Here is a 23088-nt window from a genome sequence, read left to right as displayed (position 1 = left end):
GTGCTGCATGTCAACCATATCTCAATAAAACTGGAAGAAAAAAAACACCACATAGGAATTGCACAGCCTGGGGCGCTCCGCCCTCCTCAGCCCCCTCACCCAAGCCACGGGATGCGTGTCTTGGGAGGGGCTCCCTCGGGCTGGGGCTCTTTTTTCCCTCAGGAGGAGGTGAAGCCTCCAGGAGGGGCCAGGTGGTGGGCCGCCCTCTCCAGAGCTCTCCAAGGCCAGGTCTTCCCTGAGGAGCTGATACCCCTCCCAGGGCAACCTGCGATCCCCGGCCAAAGTAAACCGACTTCAAAAGAAAAACTGTACACTGGATTACAAATACCATCAAAACTGGAGATTAGAAGGGAGGGACCAAGAATTTACACATAACAAATATACAGAAGTCTATGGATCTGAGGTTCTAAGAAACACACTGTCTGCTTTAAAAATGCTTATATTTGCTACATGGGGGAAATGACATCCCCTGCACATAACTTTAACTTAAGATGAAAATGTTTAAAGGTCAATTTAAACGTGTACAAAGGGACACACTACTTTTCAACATCATTTTAGGGGTTACTTGAGCAAAAAGAAAACCCCTGATCGCAGCCCTGTGCCGTGCTGGCTGCCTGATCCTGCCTCTGGATGGCTGACGCCATGAATCTGCTTGTTCTGAATTTAGGGCTCTGCCAGGCAGTGGAGCAAAAACTGCCTAAATTCTTCTATCTTTGCTGTGGTTAACGCCCGAATCAAAGGCTCCACCTGTTTGGGGCTGGGAGGGGCCGGGTGCTTCCTGCTTAACCATTTCTTGCCCACTTCTGGGTGAGCTACACATAAACTAATTACAAAGCTTTAGCTAAAAGGGCTGGAGGAAAGCAGGGAGCTGCTGCCTAGACTTCTGGATGTAATGCTGCCATGCCGATGGCCCCCATCTATGTCTGAGCCCAGTAATAATTAATCTGATTTTTAAAACAGATTGTTAAAGAGCTAACATTTAATCCAAGAAGAGACGCTCTCTTTAGCAAATGCTACTACCCTCCGAACAATGAAACGGTGAATTTCAAAAATGTCCTCTTGCTCATCAAATATGAGAAAATCTGGGCTTTTGACCCAAGCTCCCCCATGAATCTCATTGTTTTTGAGGGCCAAGGCTGTGCTTGAATCTGGTCCAGTGTAAGGCCGTGTTTAACCTAAGTGTGCAGGATGATGTGTAAGAGTTCTCTGGAAATACTTCCTGGTGTAGCTGGGATTCATAATCTAGGTTCCAGACCTCTATGCCATGATGCGTCTTCTTCCTCATTCTTTTAATTTCAACCAATGTGTGCTCACTCAGGGGAACTGCCTCCTTCCTCCCCCTCCCCACACTCAACCTGACTGCCTAGGAGGGCGACTCAGACAGAGGAGACAATGACTAGCCCAGGAGTGATGGGGCAGCCCCACAGCACAGGCACCAGGACTGGAGAGAGTAGTCAAGGTGCCGCCCCTGGGGCCAGGCACATACTGTGCAGCTGGTGTGTCAGGGGGTGACACCCTTTAGCACGGATGTTATCTAACCTGGATGTTATTAGACCTGGCTAGTTAGGACAGGCCTCGGGTCAGAATGTCAGGGGATTGATTGATGCTTCCATGGGAGTAGGAATTAGGCCAGGAGGCATGGGGTGTTTGTTGAGTTGAGACACTTGGGCCTGGTCCCCTCTTCCTAATGAGTCACCCCTTCGTCTCCTTGGAGGAAGCCTGGCCCCCCGCTTGTGATGGCCAGGGAGTGCAGCAGGGCCCTCTGGCTTGGGTGGTAGGTGCTGCTTCTGCTTTGCTCGCCGGCATGAAGTGAGCCGTGTGGTGGTGATGGGCAGGAGACAGAAAAGAGATGTGGACGGAGGAGCTGGAATAGTGACTCCAGGGCTATAGTTAACTGAGGACCTGGACATGAACTGAAGTAGGAAACTAAGAAAAACACATTGGAGTAACTTGAGTTTTGTATTCTAAAGGACTAAGAGAGTTCAGCTAGGCTAGCTAAATAGAAACGATTGAACTAAATATCCTACCCCATTTAGTCCTTAGGCTCACCTTGTGGTGTAGAAATTCTCACAACCATTTCATCAGTAAAGCAACAGGCTCAGAAATATCAAGTGACTTGTCCAAGGTCATCTAATAAATAAGAAGTGACAGGAATTCAGACCTGAATCCAGTGTTGGTCCCTTTATTCCACTACACTGATCTAGTCTAAAAGCAGCTTAACTTCTAGGAAGTGAATCATCAGGGCTTTGCAGGGTTGATTCTCCTGGGCTTTGCTTCTCCCCCTCCTAAAGTTATTATTTAGCTAAGATGGTGGGCAGTGGCCTAGGGAGATTTATCTCTATGCTGGAGCTGATGGTGCTTTTCCCTCCTCCCCTCCCTAGCCCCTTACTCACTCACTAAAAGAAGGAATTGCATCCTATTTGCATAGGTTGCTCTATGTCTACCAGTTCAGAATAACATTAAAGTTGGCTGCACCCCCATTCCCCAAAACACACACACACACACACACACACACATACCCATACACACACACACACACCACTGTACTTAGAAAGTAGTTGATATTGTGGTCTCCTTATCCAGGAAAGGAGGCTATTAGTGAAGAAATTATTCAGTAATAAGTCAACAGGAAGCTGAACTTGGTAAGGAAATAAACTAACCCTGGACCTGCAAAATCCTGGCCTTACATTCCTATTTTTCTTTCTTTTTCAAGTCAATCCGTGGGAAATCCTCTCCTTCAGACATAGCCTGGAAAGGGTAGAAACACAGCCTTCAGGGGAGGGACTTGACCTGGGCCCAGGAAGACCAGAGCAGGGCTGACAGGAGAGCAAGGAAAGGCCCTGCCTGGAGGAGGGAGGGAAAGATGCGGACACCGGGGTAAGCAAAGGAGGAAATAGATGTGTGGAGGGGGAGGTCCCTTGGCAGAGAGACTGGAGGGCAGAGGGAGGCGGACCCAACCCACCCTCAGCCCACTGCCTTGCTCTGGAAATTCCACGGTCAACAAGTCACGCTTGGAATGAAGTATTCCATCTTCCTGCTTCCCGAGAATGCTTTTTCCTCAACAGAGAACTTTGAGCATCCTGAAGGTCTGAAAGGGGAACGTCAAGTTCAGAAAGAAGAAGGAGGTGCTCTGGAGTCACACAGGGAGTAGCTCAGTTTAGAGGAGGGTTGACCTTGCTTCCTAGTAGTTGGGAAACAAAAGAACTCCATGGAGGGAAGGGGCTGACGGGTTGCAGAAAGGAAATCTCATAAACAAACTGTGGGATATCCACACAGTGGAATATTATACAGCCTTAAAAAGGAATGAAATTCTGACACAGGCTACAACATGGATGAATGCTGAAGACATTATGCTAAGTGAAAAAAGCCGGACACAAAAGGACAAATAACGTAAGATCGCACTCGTACGAGGTACTCAGATTCACATAGACAGAAAGTAGAATGGTTTTTCCAAGAGGTTGATGGGAGGGAGGAATGGGGAGCTAGTGTTTAACGGGATGATAAGAAGTTCTGGAGACGGATGGTGGTGATGGTTGCATAAGGCTGTGTATGTGCTTAATACGACTGAACTGCGCACTTGAAAATGGTTCAAATGGTAGTTTTTAGCTTATGTACAAAAAAAAGATAAGCTAAATTTAATAAAGCCTTTAGATCTAACTTTCAGTTTACAGTAAAAACAGGGATTAACGGAACAAATTAAGTGACACTGTGAAGACACATCAGGCAAATGTAGAATATGGGACATTCTACAAGAAAACTGGCCTCAACTTTGAAAAGTCAATCTCATGGGGGAAAAAATGGAGTAGTTGTTTGAATTAAAAGAGACTAAAAAGGGACTTCCCTGGTGGCACAGTGGTTAAGAATCCGCCTGCCAATGCAGGGGACATGGGTTTGATCCCTGGTCCGGGAAGATCCCACGTGCCGCAGAGCAACTAAGCCCGCGCGCCACAACTACTGAGCCTGTGCTCTATAGCTTGCGAGCCACAACTACTGAGCCTGCGAGCCACAACTACTGAAGCCCAAGCGCCTAGATCCTGTGCTCTGCAACAAGAGAAGCCACCGCGATGAGAAGCCGGCGCACCGCAATGAAGAGTAGCCCCCGCCTGCCGCAACTAGAGAAAGCCCGCGCAGCAACGAAGACCCAACGCAGCCAAAAAAAAAAAAAAGAATGCCCCAAGGCAAATAAAACTCTGTGATAAATTCAAGAACTGTATTAAAAAAATGAGACTAAAAAGACACAATAACCAAATGTAATGCATGCGTTTAATAGGATCCTGCATCAAAAATGAACAAACCAAATTAAAAGACATATTTGAAATGACTGGAGAAATTTGTTTATGGACTAGATATAGGTGATATTAGAGACATAATGTTAGTTTTCTTAGGTCTGAATATGGTACTGTGGTTATGTTAGAGAATGTCCTTATTTTTAGGAGCTACTTGTGCAATACACTGCAGTATCTTGGGGTGAAGTGTCATATCTACAACCCACGTTCAGATGATCCAGAAAAGGGCTTCCCTGGTGGCGCAGTGGTTAAGAATCCGCCTGCCAATGCAGGCGACATGAGTTCGAGCTCTGGGCCGGGAAGATCCCACATGCCACGGAGCAACTGAGCCCGTGCGTCACAAGTACTGAGCCCGCGATCTAGAGCCCGTGCTCTGCAACAAGAGAAGCCACCGCAATGAGAAGCCCCCATGCAGCAACGAAGACCCAACGCAACCAAAAATAAAAAATAAATAAATCAAATAAATTTATTAAAAAAAAAAAGATCCAGAAAAAACAAAAGCCTCACACACCGTAAAGAGGGATAAAGCCAATATGGCAGAAGGGAAACAACCGTTGAACCCTAGGTGGTGGGTGAACACTGTAGACTTCTTTCTATTTTTCTGTATGCTGAAAATATTCTTAATAAAACGTTAGGAGAGAAAAGTTCCAGCTGCGCAATGTAAGGAGCTGTGTGACCTTGGGCACCCTCCTGGCCTCTCATGCCTTAGTCTCATCTAAAGAACAGAGCTAAAAACACCTACTTCACACTGTCGTCTGGATTAAAAGCGTAAATCACCTGGTCCAGTGGTCCAGGTGCCCAGTGGCTGTGGAGTTATCGTCATTAGTATTATTGTGACAGTCCCCAGCACGGTGTCAGGTATACAGAGGGATGAGTGGCTTTGGGAAAATCACTTGAGCTCCCCGGGCCTCAGTGACGCCGCCCCGTAGAGGTCACCGCACCCCTCCGCGCGAGATGGTAAAAGTGCAACTGCTGGGGGCGTGGCGGCCGGAGCGCGGGCTGCGGAAGCGGGGGCGGAGCTTCTGGTGGCCCGGCGTGGGATCCCACAGCCTTGAAGAGCGCAGCCTCTCGGAAGTTGGGGGCGGAGTCTCTGTCTCGCGGACCAGTAGCGGAGTAGCTGTCAAAACGCACCCCGAAGGGAAAAGGAGAAGATCGCAGGTGGATCCCAGGGCTTCGCGCTAGGCCGCTGCGGGCAGCGTCCTCTCTCCCCCGGACTGGGCCGCCTGGTCCGCCGGGGCCCTTTGCGTCTCCGGTACCCAGGCAAAGAGAGGGGGAACTGCAGACCAGAACCCCGACCCGGCTGTCTCCTCCCGGCGTGACCGCTCGGCAGAGCCACGTAGACTTCTACTCCTGCTTCCTCCTTTGTAAAGTGAGAGCAGTAAAAACCCGATGTAGGGGGAGGACGGGACATGCCCGAATGACTCACAGGTGGGAGGCGGTGAGGGGGAGGATGGCGGCTTTTCCCCCTTGCCTCGTGGCAGTTCAACCGAAAGTGAAGTAATAGCTTCTGGCTGGCTCACAGAGTTACACTTTACAGTTCCTGTACATACAGAATATAGCAGGAGCTGGAAAGTACATGATGCCTGGGACAGCAACCCAAAGGAGTACGTCGGGTATTGATTACCCGAAATTGGATGTTAATTAGGTATTAGCGGATACCAAGGAATCACTGATAGTTTTGTTAGTTTTATGGCTGATAAAGCCATTATCACGTCTTCAATAAAAGTATCCATTTTCTGGAGGTGCATGCTGAAGGGGAAATTGACAATGTCTGCTAGTTGCTTTAAAACAAATGACGGTAGACCAAAGTTTTAGTTGTTGCTTTGTCTAAGAGATGTGATGGTCATTGATCTTTCTTCTGAGGCTAGAGAATACGTTAAACACAGTACTTTAAGAGAAACAGACCTCTGTGGGGAGGGTATCTTCTCTACCCCCACCTCTTTAAAGTATTATATCTAGAAAAGACATTGTAAAAAGGCCAGTCTCACTCAGAGACAGCCCTGACTGTGTACAGCTGTTGGAGCTTTTCCTGGTGAATCATTTTTTTCCTGGATCTTAACACTTCTTTCTCCTCGATCATTTTTGGCGTTTTGCCAGATGCAGAGTAGAAGTCTCTGGCAAATCTGAAAGACCGTACGAAGTGAAATGAGAACTGTTACTAAGTTCGTGTCTCCACCCTCACCCGAATGGAGGTTTTCAACCCCCCCCTTTAGGCTCTTTGATGCCCAATAAGCAGTAAATGAATTCCTAGTTCTTCAATCATTCTCTGAACTTTTTCTCAGGAATTTTTGCTCAGTTTGCAATTTTTAAAACAGTGTTGACATAGAGGACAGGGGTCCGACAGCAGACACGATTTCAGGGGGAAACTGCACCAAAGGCCCTCTCTCTGTTATTAACTTGAAAGTTTGCAAAGGACTTCGCATTTTACGTGAATTATCTCATTTAATCCTTTCATTTTATTAGTAATCCCACAGGTCAGGTATGGCTACGAGGCCCATTTTACCGACGAGGGCACCAAATCTTTGTCAGATGACGTGTCCTAGTGACTCAGCAGCCCGCGCCCCTAACCGTTTGACAGTACGGTCACCACCGACCACCCCACACATTTGCCCGACCTCAGGGACCCTGCTTGCACCCCCGCCCAGGTACACGTATCTAAATCGCCGCAGCCACGTTCCCTCGCAGCCAGGGGCTTTGTACAGGCATTTGCACCGACCTCATTTGCAAAACCATTTACCCGGAACCGCGAAACGGGTTCAAGAGACGTTTTCAGAGAGGTGGGGCTCGGCGGGGTGGGGAATCCTCTCCCGCTCTCCGGCGGGCGGGCTCCAATCGCGTTGCTTCATTCAATCCCAAACCTTTCCGGTACGAGCGAGTGCCCGCGCGCGCCAGGGTCACCGGAGCGCGCAGGGCCTGCAGCCTTTGTCCGATGGGGCTCTCAGGGATATGGGCGGTGGCGCCCCCAGCGCAGCCTGCGGCCCACAGAGGCTCAGGAGGGGTAGGTCCCGAGGGTCCCAGGAGAGCAGGGCCGACCGGCGTTCGCGGGCGGCGCCGGAATCTGCTACGGGAGGCGTGACCAGCGGCCGGCATCCATCCAATGGGGAAGCGGCCACGCCCACTGCGCACGCCTATGCGGGATGGTTTAAATTCCCGGCGCCGCCGTGAGGGGCCTTCCCAGACCTGCGCGCAACCCCACCTCGCCGAGCCGTACGCAGCCATGCTCTCCGTCCGCGTCCCGCTCGCCACCATCGCTGACCCGCAGCAGCAGCATCCCCTCCAGCTCTCGCCTATGAAGGGGCTCAGCCTGGCGGACAAGGAGAACACTGTGAGCGCGCAGGGGCGAGGGGCGGGGCAGGGCGGCGGGGTCCTGTAGGGCGCGGGCAGGCCTCTCACCACGCGTCTCCCTGCAGCCCCCGTCCCTCAGCGGGACCCGCGTACTGGCCAGCAAGACCGCGAGGAGGATCTTCCAGGAGCCCGCCGAGCCGGTGAGTAGGCGGGCTGGGGGCGCCCGGCGAGGGGGCGCTGCAGGAAGGCGGTGCAGGAGGAGCCGGCTCTTGGCGCCAAAGCCGCATTGTCTCCTCTCAAACCCTACCCCCTCCCAGGCCCGCGCTCCTTTCCCGCCAAAGCCTCTTCCCGGTCCTTTACTACTTTACACATCTGGACCTTTTCCTATTATGTCTCTACTAGAGTCCTGCTCTGTTACGTACAGAACCCGTGTGTGACAACCGACATACATTAAACCGCATGAAATTCCCGATAATTGGACATACTTTGCTTAAAAAAAAATGACAATTTCGTGGTTCGCCCTATACTTAACATTTTCCTTCCTTTCTCCCCCAGCAGAACCCTAAGCTATCTGCCCCCAGTGTGGAGGAGGAACCACTTCTGAAAGAAAACCCCCGCCGCTTTGTCATCTTTCCTATCGAATACCATGATATTTGGCAGATGTATAAGAAAGCTGAGGCTTCCTTTTGGACAGCTGAGGAGGTAATCGGATTCAGGAACTAGGAGACTTAAAAGACAGTTGGAAGCATTGCCCCTAACTCTAGAGGAAGACCCTTGCAGTGCCGGTTATAACTTGTTTGAAATGTGCTTTGCTTTCCTCGTGTTCCTCTTGGGAATGCTTGCCCACAGAAGGAGGATATTAGTTGTTCTCACTGGCAAAGTGCATGAGGGGTATATTAATCAAGCGATACTAGTAGACTTAAAGTTGAAGAGTTACGCATATGTGTGAGGTCCTGCACGTTTGAACCCCTTGTGAACTTCTGTACTCCAGGTGGACCTTTCCAAGGACATTCAGCACTGGGAAGCCCTGAAGCCCGAGGAGAGATATTTCATTTCGCATGTTCTGGCTTTCTTTGCAGCAAGTGATGGCATAGTAAATGAAAATTTGGTGAGTTTCCAAAAAGAAAGTCTACTCTTATGCATTTCAAGACTTAAAGAGAACTAATAATTTTCTTTTTTCGTCTTTTAAATTTTTCCACACTGAACATGTATATATCTGTAAGCTAGTATTTATATTCCACGGCATTTCCTGTCCTATAATATACTTTGCAGTTATTTCTTCCTTATGGTATTTTTTCCCCCAACTGTAGAGAAGCTCAAAGACAATGTTAAGTGGTAGTAATAGATCTACAACACTGGTAGCTATCTATTTGCTCTCCTTTTTGTGGCTTTGCTGTTTTAATAATTTGGTTGCCTGTATGTCTTGTTGAGTGCATCCTCCTTGCAATGAATTAAAAAGAATGAATTGCTATTTCTACCTTATGATGATACAAAAGAGGAAGTGTGACGCAGCCAGTGTTCATTGACTGAGTTGCTGCTGGTAGATTTTCCTTAAACTGACCTTTGTGTTTTACCACTAGGTGGAGCGGTTTAGCCAAGAAGTTCAGATTACGGAAGCCCGTTGTTTCTATGGCTTCCAAATTGCCATGGAAAACATCCATTCTGAAATGTATAGTCTCCTCATTGACACTTACATTAAAGATTCCAAAGAAAGGTGAGTATTTGGGTGGTGATATGCCAACATATTTAGGATTACCAATTGTTACTTTTTGAAATCGTATAGGGATAGAAGAATGACTCTAAAATGACCAAGTCAAAGAAATTCCTAGCACCCATGGTCCTGTCTGCTCCGAAGAAGAGGCCTGAATTCACTTTACTAGCCAATCACTTAAAAACAAAGTTATGAGGTTACTCCATTTTATAGAGGTGGAAATATACTGCTGAATGTCCAACCTAATGCCTTCTGAAAAAACATCCCTAGAGGCTGTGTCTGATGCCCTAAAACCTAGGTCTGATAGTTTTCACGTCTGGCAAATCTGTCAACCTACAACTTGAGCCTGGGGCAGGGTGGAGAGGGCAGAGGATGCAAAGTAGAACATAAAACCTGCCTCTTAAGGGGCTGTAACATAACATAGAAAATAAGACCTAGGAGTATAAGTAGAGGAATTACATAATAGTGCAGAGGCAGCCGTGAACCATGAGATTAATTTAGGCACACAGCTGTTTGCCTGAAATGATAGTTTATACTGGAGGATAATAGAGGAGAACTATAGGTAGCCTCGGGCCTATTTTACATGTTCAAGGTTGACTGGAAAGGAGGGGAGAGTTAGAAATGGGCGTTTGAGTAGACTAGATACTAAGGTCAGCTTCAGGACAAGAGCCTGTGTAGAACAGAAGTGGTGAAGCTGAAGAGTAGCCTCTTGTAGATGACTTGGAAGAAAGTGAAGAGGGAAAATGAGTAGTGACTTGAAAGTCTAGCAGGACTGAGGAGACTCATTGGGGGTAAAAAGATTTGAACATGTTTGTAGACAGAAATGAAAAAAGAAAGTAAAGGTAGGGGCATGATTGGGATACATTATCGGAACGGGTAGGATCAGGAAGGCCTGGTGGTTGAGTTTTGAAAGCTAGGGAGAGGCAAGACCCAGGTTGACATGGAAAGAGAATGAAAGGAACCCAATGGCCTGATGACCTTGGCTTCAGAAAACAAGGTCATCTGGGAAGGAAGAGACTGGGCTGGGGAATCTGTAGACTCCCAAGGTGGGGATGGGGAGGAAGAGAGTAATAAGGAAGACCCAGGTAAGTGTAGGGCCAATTGATTTGCTTTTCTGACCTGGGATCCACATTGTAACATAGCATTATAGCTGGAAGCAATCTCAGGTTGTTTAGTTTATTGGCTTTAATTGCTTTATTATATACTTGTGGCATTTGGGGCCCAAATAATTGGCACAATGATAAGAGTGTGGGCACCTATTTAGGGAGATAATGGTCAGCATAGCTTAAACAGTCCTAGCAGTTAAGATTTTATAGTTCTTCGAAGTTAAAGGTAGGGCCTGTGAACCTTGTCATGACCTGGACTTGAAATAATTAAGCCAATAAAATGCTCTTGGTGTAACAGACTGAGTTTTCATGTTACTAGATCTTGGGGCTCAGTGTGAATGAATGGATACCTAAATTTGCATTAACATAAACTAAATGAATGTTGAGATTTTTGAAAACACTGGAGGAAAAAGCAAACAAGTAAAGAGAAAACATTTCAGTTTGAATCCCAAATTGGCCTTGGTCCCAATGCTCTTAGCCAGAAGCTTAGGATAGGAGGTCTCTGCCGGAACTGCTGATGTCTGTGTGCCTACAGGGAATTTCTCTTCAACGCTATTGAGACAATGCCTTGTGTAAAGAAGAAGGCAGACTGGGCCTTGTGCTGGATCGGGGACAAAGAGGCGACGTATGGTAAGGATGCCTTGGCCCTACTTACCCCTGAGCTTCGTTTTCTAAGTGATGTTACTGGTTTGTTGCTATGAACACAAACAGAAACTCACTAGAAATATTTTGGCGTTAACTCTAGGAGAACGTGTCGTAGCCTTTGCCGCAGTGGAAGGAATCTTCTTTTCTGGTTCTTTTGCATCGATATTCTGGCTCAAAAAACGAGGTCTGATGCCCGGCCTCACATTTTCCAATGAACTTATTAGCAGAGACGAGGTGAGTCTAGTTCAGATAACAGGCTGACCTGCACCCCAAACACCTACAGCCCTGTGTTCACTGGAAGGAACCCAAGATGTCAGATTGCCTTAAATGCACATTTAACAAGTGGCTTCAACCATATATATACTTGGCAGAGAATGAAATACTTTAGATAATTTGCTGAAATTACTTTACGCATATTCTCAGTATACATAGGTATTGCTCTATAGGTGATGGGATTTTTTTTTAGGGGAAGTTTTATTATTTCTACCTGGTCTTCTGTGTGATCCTATTGTACTTCAAAGTTAGTTGGTGAGCATCTCAATGAATCTATTCTGGTCCAGTATATGTCTTTGAATGCACTTGGGTTAAAGTGCAGAGGGAAAAGTGAAGGTGCCCAGATGTTCTAGTGTAAGTCCCACCAGCATTGGGATTTTTTTTTTTTTTTAATTTAATTTATTTTTTGGCTGCATTGGGTCTTCGTTGCTGCGCGCGGGCTTTCTCTAGTTGAGGCGAGCGGGGGCTACTCTTCGTTGTGGTGCGCGGGCTTCTCATTGCGGTGGCTTCTCTTGTTGCAGAGCACGGGCTCTAGGCGCACGGGCTTCAGTAGTGTGGCACGCGGGCTTCGGTAATTGTGGCTCGCGGGCTGTAGAGCACAGGCTCAGTAGTTGTGGCGCACGGGCTTAGCTGCTCCGCGGTGTGTGGGATCTTCCCAGACCAGGGCTCGAACCCGCGTCCCCTGCATTGGCAGGTGGATTCTTAACCACTGCGCCACCAGGGAAGCCCAGCATTGGGGTTTAATGCACTAAGACTTGCAGACTTGATTCACTCGAAATTGCATTCCCGATTTCCCAGACATTAGGTTTTAAATCTAAAAACTAACTAGCCTAGTCAGAGTTTTCCTGCTGGGAGTAGTGGCAACAGTAGAGCTCAGGGCTGTAGAAAGAATGCTCTGAGTGCAAGTTCTGCCCAGTCCTTTGCCACCACACAGAGCAGCGAGGACCAGACCTGGCCTGCTGTCCTCTAGGGGACAGCCCTAAGGCCCCTGGGTGGGACCGAGCCTGCCTAGGTGACACAGCAGCTGAGTCATCTTCCCTTCCACAGTTAAAATGCTCTTAGTCCGGCCACGCAAGATGTATAAGGAGAATACAGACCAGCATAAAGCGGTTTCCTATTCCACGTTAATGCTAGAAGTCTGCCGGTTTGATAGTGACATTAAACCTTTTCTTCTAGGGTTTACACTGTGACTTTGCCTGCCTGATGTTCAAACACCTGCTACACAAACCTTCGGAGCAGAGAGTCAAAGAAATAATCGTCAATGCAGTTAGGATAGAACAGGTGGGTGACGTGTGGAGGCCTCGTGCTTGCTAGAGGACCTCTTGATGCTTCTGTTTTATTGAGAAGCTGTGTTCTGGTCCCTAGGAGTTCCTCACGGAGGCCCTGCCAGTGAAGCTCATTGGGATGAATTGCACTTTGATGAAGCAGTACATCGAATTCGTGGCAGACAGACTTATGCTGGAGCTGGGTTTTAGCAAGGTAAAGTATTGTGGGTAGCCCTCTGGTTCTTTCTGAAACTGGTGCTCTGTATTTATATTTTGCTGTGAACCTTTTCAGGTTTTCAGAGTAGAAAATCCATTTGACTTTATGGAGAATATTTCACTGGAAGGGAAGACTAACTTCTTTGAGAAGAGAGTAGGCGAGTATCAGAGGATGGGAGTGATGTCCAGTCCGACAGAGAATTCCTTTACCTTGGATGCTGACTTCTAAGTGAACTGAAGATGTGCTCTTATTTTGCTGATTTTTCTTTTTTTCCTTCTCATCAAAAGAGAAAAAAATCAGCTACTTGAACTGTATTAACCAGCTACACCATAAATCGCCCATAATGTTCATTAATGGTATGTTTAAAACTGTGTAGCTACCTCAAAATCAATCCTGTTAATGCTAGTGGGGTCACCTAGATTGAAAGCGTAGACAGAAGCTACTGGGATTCTTACGAAAGATCTTGTCCATGTTTGGCGTTTGCAAGCAGGCTGGCTGTGCATGACTTCACCCTGGCTCTTAACAGCACCTTCCTTGGCCTCAAAGTGTGGGGAGTCAAGCAAGTTTGATCCAGCAGGATTAAACAGTTACTACCACAAGGCAGTAGGAAGACATCAGACTCACTGCTTCAGATTTTAAAGCAGATTTTAAAGTTTACTTATGATTTGTATATAAAACTGGCACTTTACACACAAATAAACATAGTTTGTACTGTCAGGGTGAAGGCTTGATTTAACCTAAATTTGTTGGTTTCTACACCAAATACAAGAAGTATTCTGTTTACCACTAACGGGAGCCAATTCAAGATTTACTAGGTGATCAAAGTAGGTTAAGCCTGTGTAAACTAAGGGTGTTATTTTTATTCTTTCTTTTCTTTGATGAATTGAAGAGCTTTTTAACTCAATCCTGTGCACACTTAGGTATCAGTATCAGCCAGGTGGTGCCACATAGAACACAGGTTGGTTTTGGGTTCTGTAGCCCATGTTGAGTATTGCGGGATAAGAGATGTGGAGAAAGGAGACTCTTAACTTAGGTCATTAGGAACTGAAGTGTGATCCGGACTCACTGTGGGTAACCTGGGAGTGCATGAGGGGCGGTATCATTTAATTTCTCAAATTGTATGTCCCCCAACTTCAAGTTAGTATGAAAGATCCTTGAAGAGTCTTCCTAGCTGGGATCCAAGATATTAACTTTGTAAATTGGTTTTCAAATCATCCTTGAATGAAAGGACCCACGTAAGATCTTTCTCCTATTAAGTGGTAAAACCAGGACTGAAACTGCTTCTCCTAAAAGTTGAGTGTTTATTCTGATTTTGTTTAATTTGTGTGTAAGTAGGTACTGTTGCCTTAACCATTTGTACTTTTAAGTTAGAAAGTTGTTCTACTATATTTTTTTTATATCATATCTGTAGTTCATACTTTGAAATAATTACCCAGTATTATTTTGCAGTTCATAATTGATTGAGTGGATATTGTTTAGTGCAATTGCTCCTAGAATTTGCCTAAATGTGAACATCAGCTACTGGATTCTTAAACTTCAGCAGAAAGCTAGTGTTATGTGAATAATTAACACATGTTCCACTCAAATATTAATTTCAGAAGAAAGTATAAACTTAATAGATATATTTAATAAGGCTAGTTTGAATCAATCTGCCTTTATGTTCCCTGACCCCTCCAAAAAAGATGTTCCGTGGAAGGTAGTGCATGACACACACCGATCCTTTGGCCATGTTTGTTAACACATTGTGTTGTGTGTTGGCTGACCACTGGCCTGTTCTACTGTCAGTTTTCTTCATTTATTGTATTAATATAAATGGTAAAATAGTCAATTTAAAAATTTCTGTAGTATGGGGCCCTTTTCTACCTTTTAAATTATTGTTATAAAGTTAATCTAGATTTTATGGTCCTTACACTTGTGCAACACAAAAATAAACACTTTGCCTGGCGTTGTCAGGTACAGGTGGCACTTGGAAGCAGATTTTAGGATTCTACCTCCCATTAGCTGTGTGATACAAGCACTAACTTCTGCCAACTAAGATTCGGTTTTTTAATCTGTTTAAAGGGAAACAGATTTTGTCTAAAGCATTTCAAAGTCCTAATATCGAGTACTGCACAAGTGTCAATGATTTAAATAAAACCGTTCTCATGTCAGTTCCTTGATGAAATTTGCATTTCAATTCAGGAAGAAAGAAACAGGAAGTTTTCATAAATACTGAATAGGAGTTCATTTGCTTTTAGCAGTTCTGGGGAGGGGGCTTTCCTCATGCCTGTCCTGGCCCAAGGTAGGTGGGAAACAGGTTCGCTTGAAAGATGATGCCCCAGAGCATTTGCCACACACTGATCTACAGGGGCTCGGGTTGGTCCCTCTTGTCTATAAGTGCCCTTTCCTGGGGCGATCCCACCCACCTTCACCTGTCCATTCCCCAATTAGCAAATTATTCATTGTGTGTCATCACTTGGGACGTGCAGTTATTCACCGAGCGAACAGCAGCTGTCTTGCTGGGCACCGATCTCTGTCGGAGGTGGGACAGTGGACACAGCCCGCCCTGTGCGGTTTAGGTTTACTCAAGGAGGAAGCTGGATGCATAAGTAAATCCTGGTGTTAGATGGCGATGCAGTTCCGGAGCCAAAGCAGGGAAGGCGCCGCAGGGAATGTAAGTGGGTGGGAAGCTTTAGGAGCCAGTGTGGTGACATTGCTTTTCCTGGTAGAGGTGGGGATGGGGTGGTGAATCTTACTGATCTGCTCCTGCCTTCCTGCTCTGTTGCATTAAGGGTCCTGTTTCTTTGATGAAGGAGAATGTTCACTTAGAAGGCACAAGTTTTAGCCACTCCCTGTCTCGGAGCACACAGCCTCCAAGGATCGGGCCCTCAGGGAGTGGCTGGTGGATGCGATTAATTTGAGCTGGTATTTGGGGTGGATAGTGTCTTGGGTAGAAGTGTGCTGTGTCCTGGAGGAGTCTCGTGGGCACTGAGTGCCTTTATTATTCGATTCATAGTGTTGGGTTGGTGGCACCACTGGGTACTTTCCAGACAGCCGTGCTCTAAGGATCATCAGCTATTAGAACAGCCTCCCAGTGGGCAGCCCAAGGTCATGTTTTTTCTTACCATCCATCCGCCTGTGCCAGCTGCCCGTGCTCTTTCTCAGACACACCTCCATACTTCACTTGGAGGACCTGCGTCAGAGTTAGTGTGGTCAGACCACTGAGTCTGAATTGCCTCTGGTATTAAAGGCTCGGGGGCCCCATCCCAGACCTGCTGAATCAATCTTGGGGTGAAACTAGGGAGCCCACAGTTTTAACAAGTTCACCTTGGGAGGTTCTCGGACACTGGAGATTGGGATGGACTCCTACACGGTTCAAACCAGTGGTTTTCAGCTCTGGATGTGCATTATGGTCGTTCACAGGCTTTAAGAAACCCAGTGCCTGGATCCCACTTCTCAGTTTTAACTGCATGTGCTTTCTGATTTGGGCTCCAGAGGCATAGAGCCCCGGCACTTACGCAGGAGGCACGTTTCATCACACCTGAGCCCTGGGGTTCTGCTCACGTGGTGTGGCCAAGTCCGGCTGCCCATAGCAGAGCGGTGAGAGCCTTCCTTTGCCTGCCAGGCACTGCCTGGCCTGGGATCCAGCCTGAAGACTGGCTCCTCGCAAAGCGGGAACTAGATGGGTATTTGTAAGTGCCATCTGGCCAGCAAGCTGAGTGACTCTTCACTGTGGTTCCGGAGATCCTGATAATGGTGTAACTCTGCAGAGCAAGACAGTCCCAGCCCCGCAGCGAGTGGCTGCAGCTTTGAGGCTACAGGGTTGCATGGCTTGGCCCATTCAAACCAGAGAAGACTTTGATAGGACCCCCCTCACCCAACCCTATCCCCTTCTGTAGAGGGGGTTACCCCTCCTGGTGTTGGTGTACTCTCCGGGCACTTGGGAAAGAACATGGTCAGTGATGTCGCCTTGTCATTCCCTGGAGTGGATTCAGTAACCACAACCTCCTTAGCTTGGTTCTAAAGACTAGAGTGGCTCCAGCAAGATGGTGGGCTAAGGTGCCCTAAAAACACTCCTGCTTCAGACACCTCCCAATGATAAATAACAAAAGTTAAATGGGTTAATGACTTCCTGAGAAAGGGGGATTCTCAGATGCTGGGAACAAAGACAGTGGCCATGGGAGCCTGTGCTTGGAGCAGCCCTTGGGGTGGTTATTAGTCCCTTAGAGAAATCAGAGGGTGAAGGACCAAACACCCTCAGGTTTGGAGGGAAGGATTAATCTGTACTAGGGGGAGTTAGAACCAAAACAGCTGCACAAAGCAGGACCCTGGATGAAATGGAGACTAAGAAATAATCCCACCAGTCCTGGGGGAGAGGTTGAGGGTGTTCATCTTTCTGGGCTCTGAAAAAATCAAAACCCTAGGTAGGCCTGTGCTTCTCAGACTTGTGGTCTAGGAACTCACGGGAGATACATACTCCCAACCAAACTGCACATGATTCCCACGTTACAAAACGTGCAAGGAAACAAACCACATGATTGTAGGAACGATGGGTATAAAAATCTCAAGAACTTAGTTTCATAAGATGATGTGTGATCAAAGAAAAAAAATGAAGTCAGAAAGAGAAAAACCAATACTGTATGCTAACACATATATATGGAATCTAAAAAGAAAAAAAATTGTTCTGAAGAACCTAGGGGCAGGACAGGAGTAAAGACGAAGACGTAGAGAATGGACTTGACACGGGGAGGGGGGAGGGTATACTGGGACGAAGTGAGAGAGGCACCTAGAGGGGTGGGATAGGGAGGGTGGGAGGGAGATGGAAGAGGGAGGAGATATGGGGATATATGTATATGTATAGCTGATTCACTTTGTTATACAGCGGAAACTAACACACCATTGTAAAGCAATTATACTCCAGTAAAGATGTTAAAAAAGAATCAAACCCCAAAGAACAGAACTGTAAAGAAATAATAGGCAGATTTTTAAAAAGAACCAGCTAGAATATCTAGGAATACAACACTACTGGAATTCAAGCTCTTAGAGCTTTAGAAAATATCCTGCTTAGTAAGATTAGACACAGCTGATGAGTTAGTGACCTGAAGGGGTGTAGCTGAAGGAATTATCCGAAAGTAGGTGGGAAATAGGGAAGGTCAGATGTGGAGGGTAGAATGGGGGTTTTCATGGAATGGACAACGTCAAGGTAGTAATGCAATTTCCCAGAATTGACTCCTCTTCACAATCCAAGTCCAAGGATGCCTCGTCCTCCCATGTCCAGGTGGTACCTCAGAGCGAGGTTCTGGGACCAGTGGGGGCTGGGCAGGTGTGACCTAGTGGCCGCTCGTGATGTGAGCAGTGTGAGTTTTGCAATTTGGCCGCACTGACCTGGGGGCAAACCAGGTGAGGGCTTGAGGCCCAGATGGTAGCATGTGAAGAGACATGCGGGGCTGGTGCTCGACACACGAGGCTATGGAGACCAGGACCCTCTTAGTTTGGGGGTTGGGGCTGAGCCTTGCTGGGCGTGCTTGACCTGAGGGTTCGAAGGACCTGCCCGAGGTTGCCTGAGACCCAGAGAAGGCCTGTAACTCTGCACCCTCTGAATCGGGCGGAGAATGGGGGGGGGGGGGGAGTTGCCGTCCCTCCTGGCTCTAGGAAGATGGAATCTGCTTCGGGAGTGGGTAGGGCCTTGGAAAGGCTCGCTACCCCCTCTTACTGCCAGACTGACCCCTGTTGCCCACAATCAAAAGTACCTTGACCACAGCCACTGGAGTTCCAGGCTGCCTGCACGGAGGACCTGGTTACTGCCAACCAGAACCAGGCTTAGGACTCGAGTTTGGTTTGGGCTAGGGGCGGCCCTGTTTTCCCCTGGCCTTGGAGTTTAGGATACAGAGCGTCTGGGGCTGCTGCAGCCACCCTACAACCATGAAGTAGGCTTGTATGGACAGTGGGTCCCACACACGGGAAAAGAGGGCTAACGTACAGAGAAACAAAGTCCTCATGACTTCATTTTCTGGATCCAGCCATACCTGAAGTCCACACCCCAAACTATTCACTTAAGTAAGCCAATGAATTCACAACAACTCACAGCCCTGAGTTCATTTGATCCACAATTACCCTGGGGCAGCAAGGATTAGACCCATTTTACAGATGTGGCCTTGAGGCACAGGGAGGTCACATGCCTTGCTGGGGAAAGCACGTGGATAAACAGTGGCCGACCAGGACCTGAACTCAGGTGTCCTGGCCCCATGGCCACCCTCTTGTCCCTTTACTACTTGGGAACTCTTGTTCCCCTTTATGAGGCACCCAGGCCTCCACACCGGTCCCGAGGAAGCGCTTCTGGAGCTGCTCCTGCTGCCCAAGTACCCTTGTCCAGGGGACTGTGTCCTCGCTCCCCTTGTCCTGCTTTCCCTGTATGTCTGGCACGGGGGCGGGGGGGGGGGGAGGCTACTCTCTGCCTTGTCCTTGTCCCCGTGGCCCTGTGGTCTGCCTGGGCAGGAGCCTCCCCTGTTTTGTCTGTAAATCAGAGAAGTTCATCAACAGCCCAGGCTTTGGACCCAGGGAACCACTGCCGGCTGGCTTCTGCCCAAGTCTCCAAAAGTAAGGTTGCAACGACGTGCCCTGCACGGCACCAGGAAGGCTGAGGAGAGAGCCGGGCACTCAGGGACTTAGTAACAGGGTGAGTGGGAGCAGCGAGGGACCTTGGAGGTGGAAAATGGCAAGGTTCCAGCTGTTTCCAGAAAGCGCCTGGGGGCATGGCTGCCTGTGTGAGGTCTGGCTGTGCCTTCCCTCCTTCCCCTTGGGGTGGGCAGCCTCTCCTGCAGGACCCCAGGACGTGCTCCTGCTTCGGAAGGCTTGCAGATGGGCGCCCTGGGCTGCTCCAGCCTGCCTGGGGCCAGTCCCACACGGGTTGCAGTTGCCGAGCTGCATTTCCTCGCCTCAGCGAGCCTGTTTCTGTCACTGCAGGGACAGTGGCAGCAAAGACTGGCTTTAGAAATTGTCACCGTGAGAACTCGGTGACTATAGTGTCCGGTGTATTTTTTAAACAGCTTTATGGAGATACAGTGTCAATGGTTTTTAGGCTACTACAGACTTGTGTAACCATCACCACAACCCACTTTATAAAGAGACCCCATACACATCAGCAGTCCCTCCCGGTTTCCCCTCCAACCTCCAGCCCTGGGAACCAATGATCCGTAGTTCTGTCTCCACCGGTTTGATTTGGCACATTTTTGAGACGCTCGGTAAACAGAAGCTATTAATGGAAAAGGCACTGCATTTTCTTTCTAAGAGATCATTTAGAATATTAGAGGCAGCAAAGAGGGGATGGGTCTGCCTCGCAGAGACAGATTTGATTTACATTTCAGAAAGCTCTTCTTCCCTTGGCATATTAGAAAAACATTTTGCATTAAAAAAAAAGATTCCTGACATTGCCTGGAAGGGAACTTGGCCGACTGAAATGCCAAGCCTGCGAGCTGGCTGGCGGCCCTTCGTTCCAACACTCCCTGGATCGGCAAATATTAACCAAGCCCTCCTCCCTCTGCTGGGGGAGGGGCGTTCCGAGGGCCAGGGGTCAGAAAACCAGGCCCCTGGGGCCAAATCTGGTTCGCTGCCTGTTTTTGTAGACTCTGAGCTAAAAATGTTGAAGAATGTATCAAAAGAATAATATTTCATAATGCATGGAGATTATGTGAAATCCACATTTCAGCACCCATGGATGGTTCCACCGGCACACGGCCACATTACTTGTTTATGTATTGCAACAGAGGCTGCGTGGTGCGTAGAGCTGAAATATTTTCTCTTTGGCCCTATCTAGAAAGCATTTGACATCCTCTGAGTGAGACAGGACCTTGCTCTTGAGGGATCTACAGTCGAGTCAGGAAACGGGAAAGTGGTAGATGGTCAGTAGTGGTGGGCTGGAGCCAGCAAGTACCCACTCAAGAGCTGGTTATTAAATTTTCAGGAATTTTTGGAGTGTATTAGCTTGCTAGGGCCACCAATAACAAAGTACCACAGACTGGGTGGCTTACACAACAGACGCTTATTTTCCTCCCAGCTCTGGAGGCTGGAAGTCCGAGATCAAGGTGTCAGTAGGTTTGGTTTCTCCTGAGGCTTCTCTCCTTGGCTTGTGGACGGCCACCTCCATACTGTGTCCTCACGTGGCCAACCCTCGGTCTACGTGTGTGTCTTAATCTCTTCTTAAAAGGACACCAGTCAGATTGGGTCAGGGCCATCCTTATGATCTTATTTAACCTTAATTACTTCTGAGGTATTGGGGGTTGGGACTTCAGCATATAAATTTGGGGGCAGTGCTCAATTCAACCCATAACACTGAGCTAGTTGTTAATTAAAGTCATTACTAAAAACTAAATTGCATAAACTTATAATTAGATAAATTATATTAGAGAGGAATATGATAAACATTCAAAAGTCTTACTACCTGTTACTATTATCCATGCTTCTCAGGCTATTTACAACTGTCATATCTGTCTGGTGGAAATAACTACATAACAGCACGTTACTGGGCATCTCTTTCCAATTCCATGACCAGTGACATCACCTTGGTGGCTCAGAATCAGCTTTGGTATTTACACCATGGAAACTGATCAATGCTACGATTCAGGCTCCCCACCCAGAGAGCCGCTTGTTACCTTTTCCAGCACACCACTGACGCAGGATGCTAAGTGCTGAGGCAGAGGTCAGCCCAGGCATTGCGGTGCTCAGAGGAGGAGGCCAGGCCCTGGGGAGCCAGGAAAGGTTTCACGGACCAGGGGATGTCGAGTGGCACCTTAGAACGTCTAAGGGTGGGCCAGGCAGGGGGAAGAAGGGGTGACAAGGGTTTGCAAAGCCCTGAAGCAGGAGAGGGTAACTGGGTCTGGGGGGAGGGGGGGAGGTGATGGCAGGGGTGGTGCATGAACCACCTGGTGGGAGAGAAGAGAGGAGCTTCAAAGGGGGTAGGGCAGGCCCTGGGGCACCAGGCTAAGGAGGTTCTACTTGCCCTGGCGGTCATGGGGAGACATGGAAGTATGTGCAGCCGTCCGGAGGGGGCGGACCAGGTTGGTGAGGGGATCGCTGACTGACTGTGGGTTTGTGGTTGTGCCTGTGTGTGGGGTGTGGATGCAGGGCCCTGTGACTTGCTTCCTCCGTGTCCTCTACAGGTAGAAGGTTCTCCACGAATGCTCGCTACACGGCTGAATCATCCCATTCGTTTTGAAATCTCTAACAGGGGACTCAGCCTTCCGTCTCCAATTAGAGTTGGAGCTGGAAATTGCCTAAATGTCAAGCAGAAGGGGAATGGTTAAAATAAATGACAGGCTATCTACTCAGTAGAATACTAACTAGTCATTATAAATGGTAAATATGAAGGCTCTGTAGCAACATGGAAAGCTGCTTCCAGAGTAATGGGAAATGAAATAGCAGAACATAAAATTATAAGTATACTTCGGTTACAGTGATATAAATGATATAGAAATACATGTACATCTGGATAAAGACGGGCGGTCTCACAAACGGAGAAATGAAATCAGGGTGGTGGGAGGGAGGGCAGTTTTTCTTTCTATTCTGTTCTTCTGTTTCAGTTTTCCTCTCATGAATGTTGAAGAGCAGTTGCAGCAACTAAGGGCAGCGCCCACCAGGTGGATGGCTGTTCCAGCCCCGGGAGGAGCTCAAGGCAGAGGGACGGGCCCCGAGCCTGGGGGGCTGGGCCCAGCCCTGGGGTTGCAGCTGGAAGTGCCAGGCACGCGGAGGCTGAGGGGCTGGGGCTGCATCCCGCGGATGTCGTGCCACTTGCTGGGCCACGCTGGTGACTAATGTGTGCACCCGCTCCTCTGCAGTGGTCTCTGGATGCTGGTTAGAGGGCTTGGGGTCTGGCTGGGAACCAGGAGCCCGTTGCTTCTGTGACAAGGGCTGGCCAGGGGTCAGCTCGAAGCCCTTTTCAGTTCAGAGAACTGAGCCCAGCTAAGTCCCGCTCTGCTGTGTACAGGCCGAGCTCAGAGGGGTTCAGTCCGCAGATGTCAGGGCCTGGACTTCAGGTGGGGTGTTGGGCCCTCTGTTCCCCCACCTCCACCCCGGACTGTGTCCTACATAGGGCTTCGGAGAGCTAGTGCCACCCAGCCACACTCAGTGACAGGTGTCATGGGCTGTGCCAGGATGATGTCCCCTTGTTCATGTGGCCTCTCCAGGGAGACTGTCGGCTCCTCCCGGGCAGGACCCGTCTCCTTCGCATCCCTGGTTGCTGCCAGCAGAGGCAGATGGAGGGTACATCCTTGTGAGGTGATTGAGCGGAGCAAGCCTGCCATCTGCGCGTGGTCTCGAGTCAAGGGAG

General features: G+C 48.3%; 1 protein-coding gene across 4 annotated transcripts; it reads left to right on the top strand.

Moving 5' to 3' along the window:
- The first annotated feature begins 5430 nt into the window (after positions 1 to 5430).
- Positions 5431 to 22409, top strand: RRM2 (ribonucleotide reductase regulatory subunit M2). Of its 4 annotated transcripts, XR_009506352.1 has the most exons (12): positions 5431 to 5655; positions 6750 to 7611; positions 7697 to 7771; positions 8127 to 8273; positions 8563 to 8679; positions 9152 to 9285; positions 10924 to 11018; positions 11134 to 11267; positions 12483 to 12587; positions 12672 to 12785; positions 12864 to 13144; positions 22343 to 22409. XR_009506352.1 is itself a non-coding variant. In XM_059942222.1 (11 exons), the coding sequence occupies exons 2-11, from the start codon at positions 7384 to 7386 to the stop codon at positions 13014 to 13016; spliced, it is 1299 nt and encodes a 432-aa protein (XP_059798205.1). In that variant the 5' UTR covers positions 5431 to 5655; positions 6750 to 7383; the 3' UTR covers positions 13017 to 14920. The 4 variants fall into 4 exon arrangements, 3 of the variants coding, with proteins under 3 accessions (XP_059798205.1, XP_059798203.1, XP_059798204.1); XM_059942222.1 differs by lacking the exon at positions 22343 to 22409 and having other exon boundaries at positions 8130 to 8273; positions 12864 to 14920; XM_059942220.1 differs by lacking the exon at positions 22343 to 22409 and having other exon boundaries at positions 12864 to 14920.
- Positions 22410 to 23088: the final 679 nt, after the last annotated feature.

The sequence above is a fragment of the Balaenoptera ricei genome, chromosome 13 (assembly GCF_028023285.1).
Source record: "Balaenoptera ricei isolate mBalRic1 chromosome 13, mBalRic1.hap2, whole genome shotgun sequence".
NCBI classification, from domain to species: Eukaryota; Metazoa; Chordata; class Mammalia; order Artiodactyla; family Balaenopteridae; genus Balaenoptera; species Balaenoptera ricei.
This window is presented reverse-complemented; position numbering and strand designations above follow the sequence as displayed.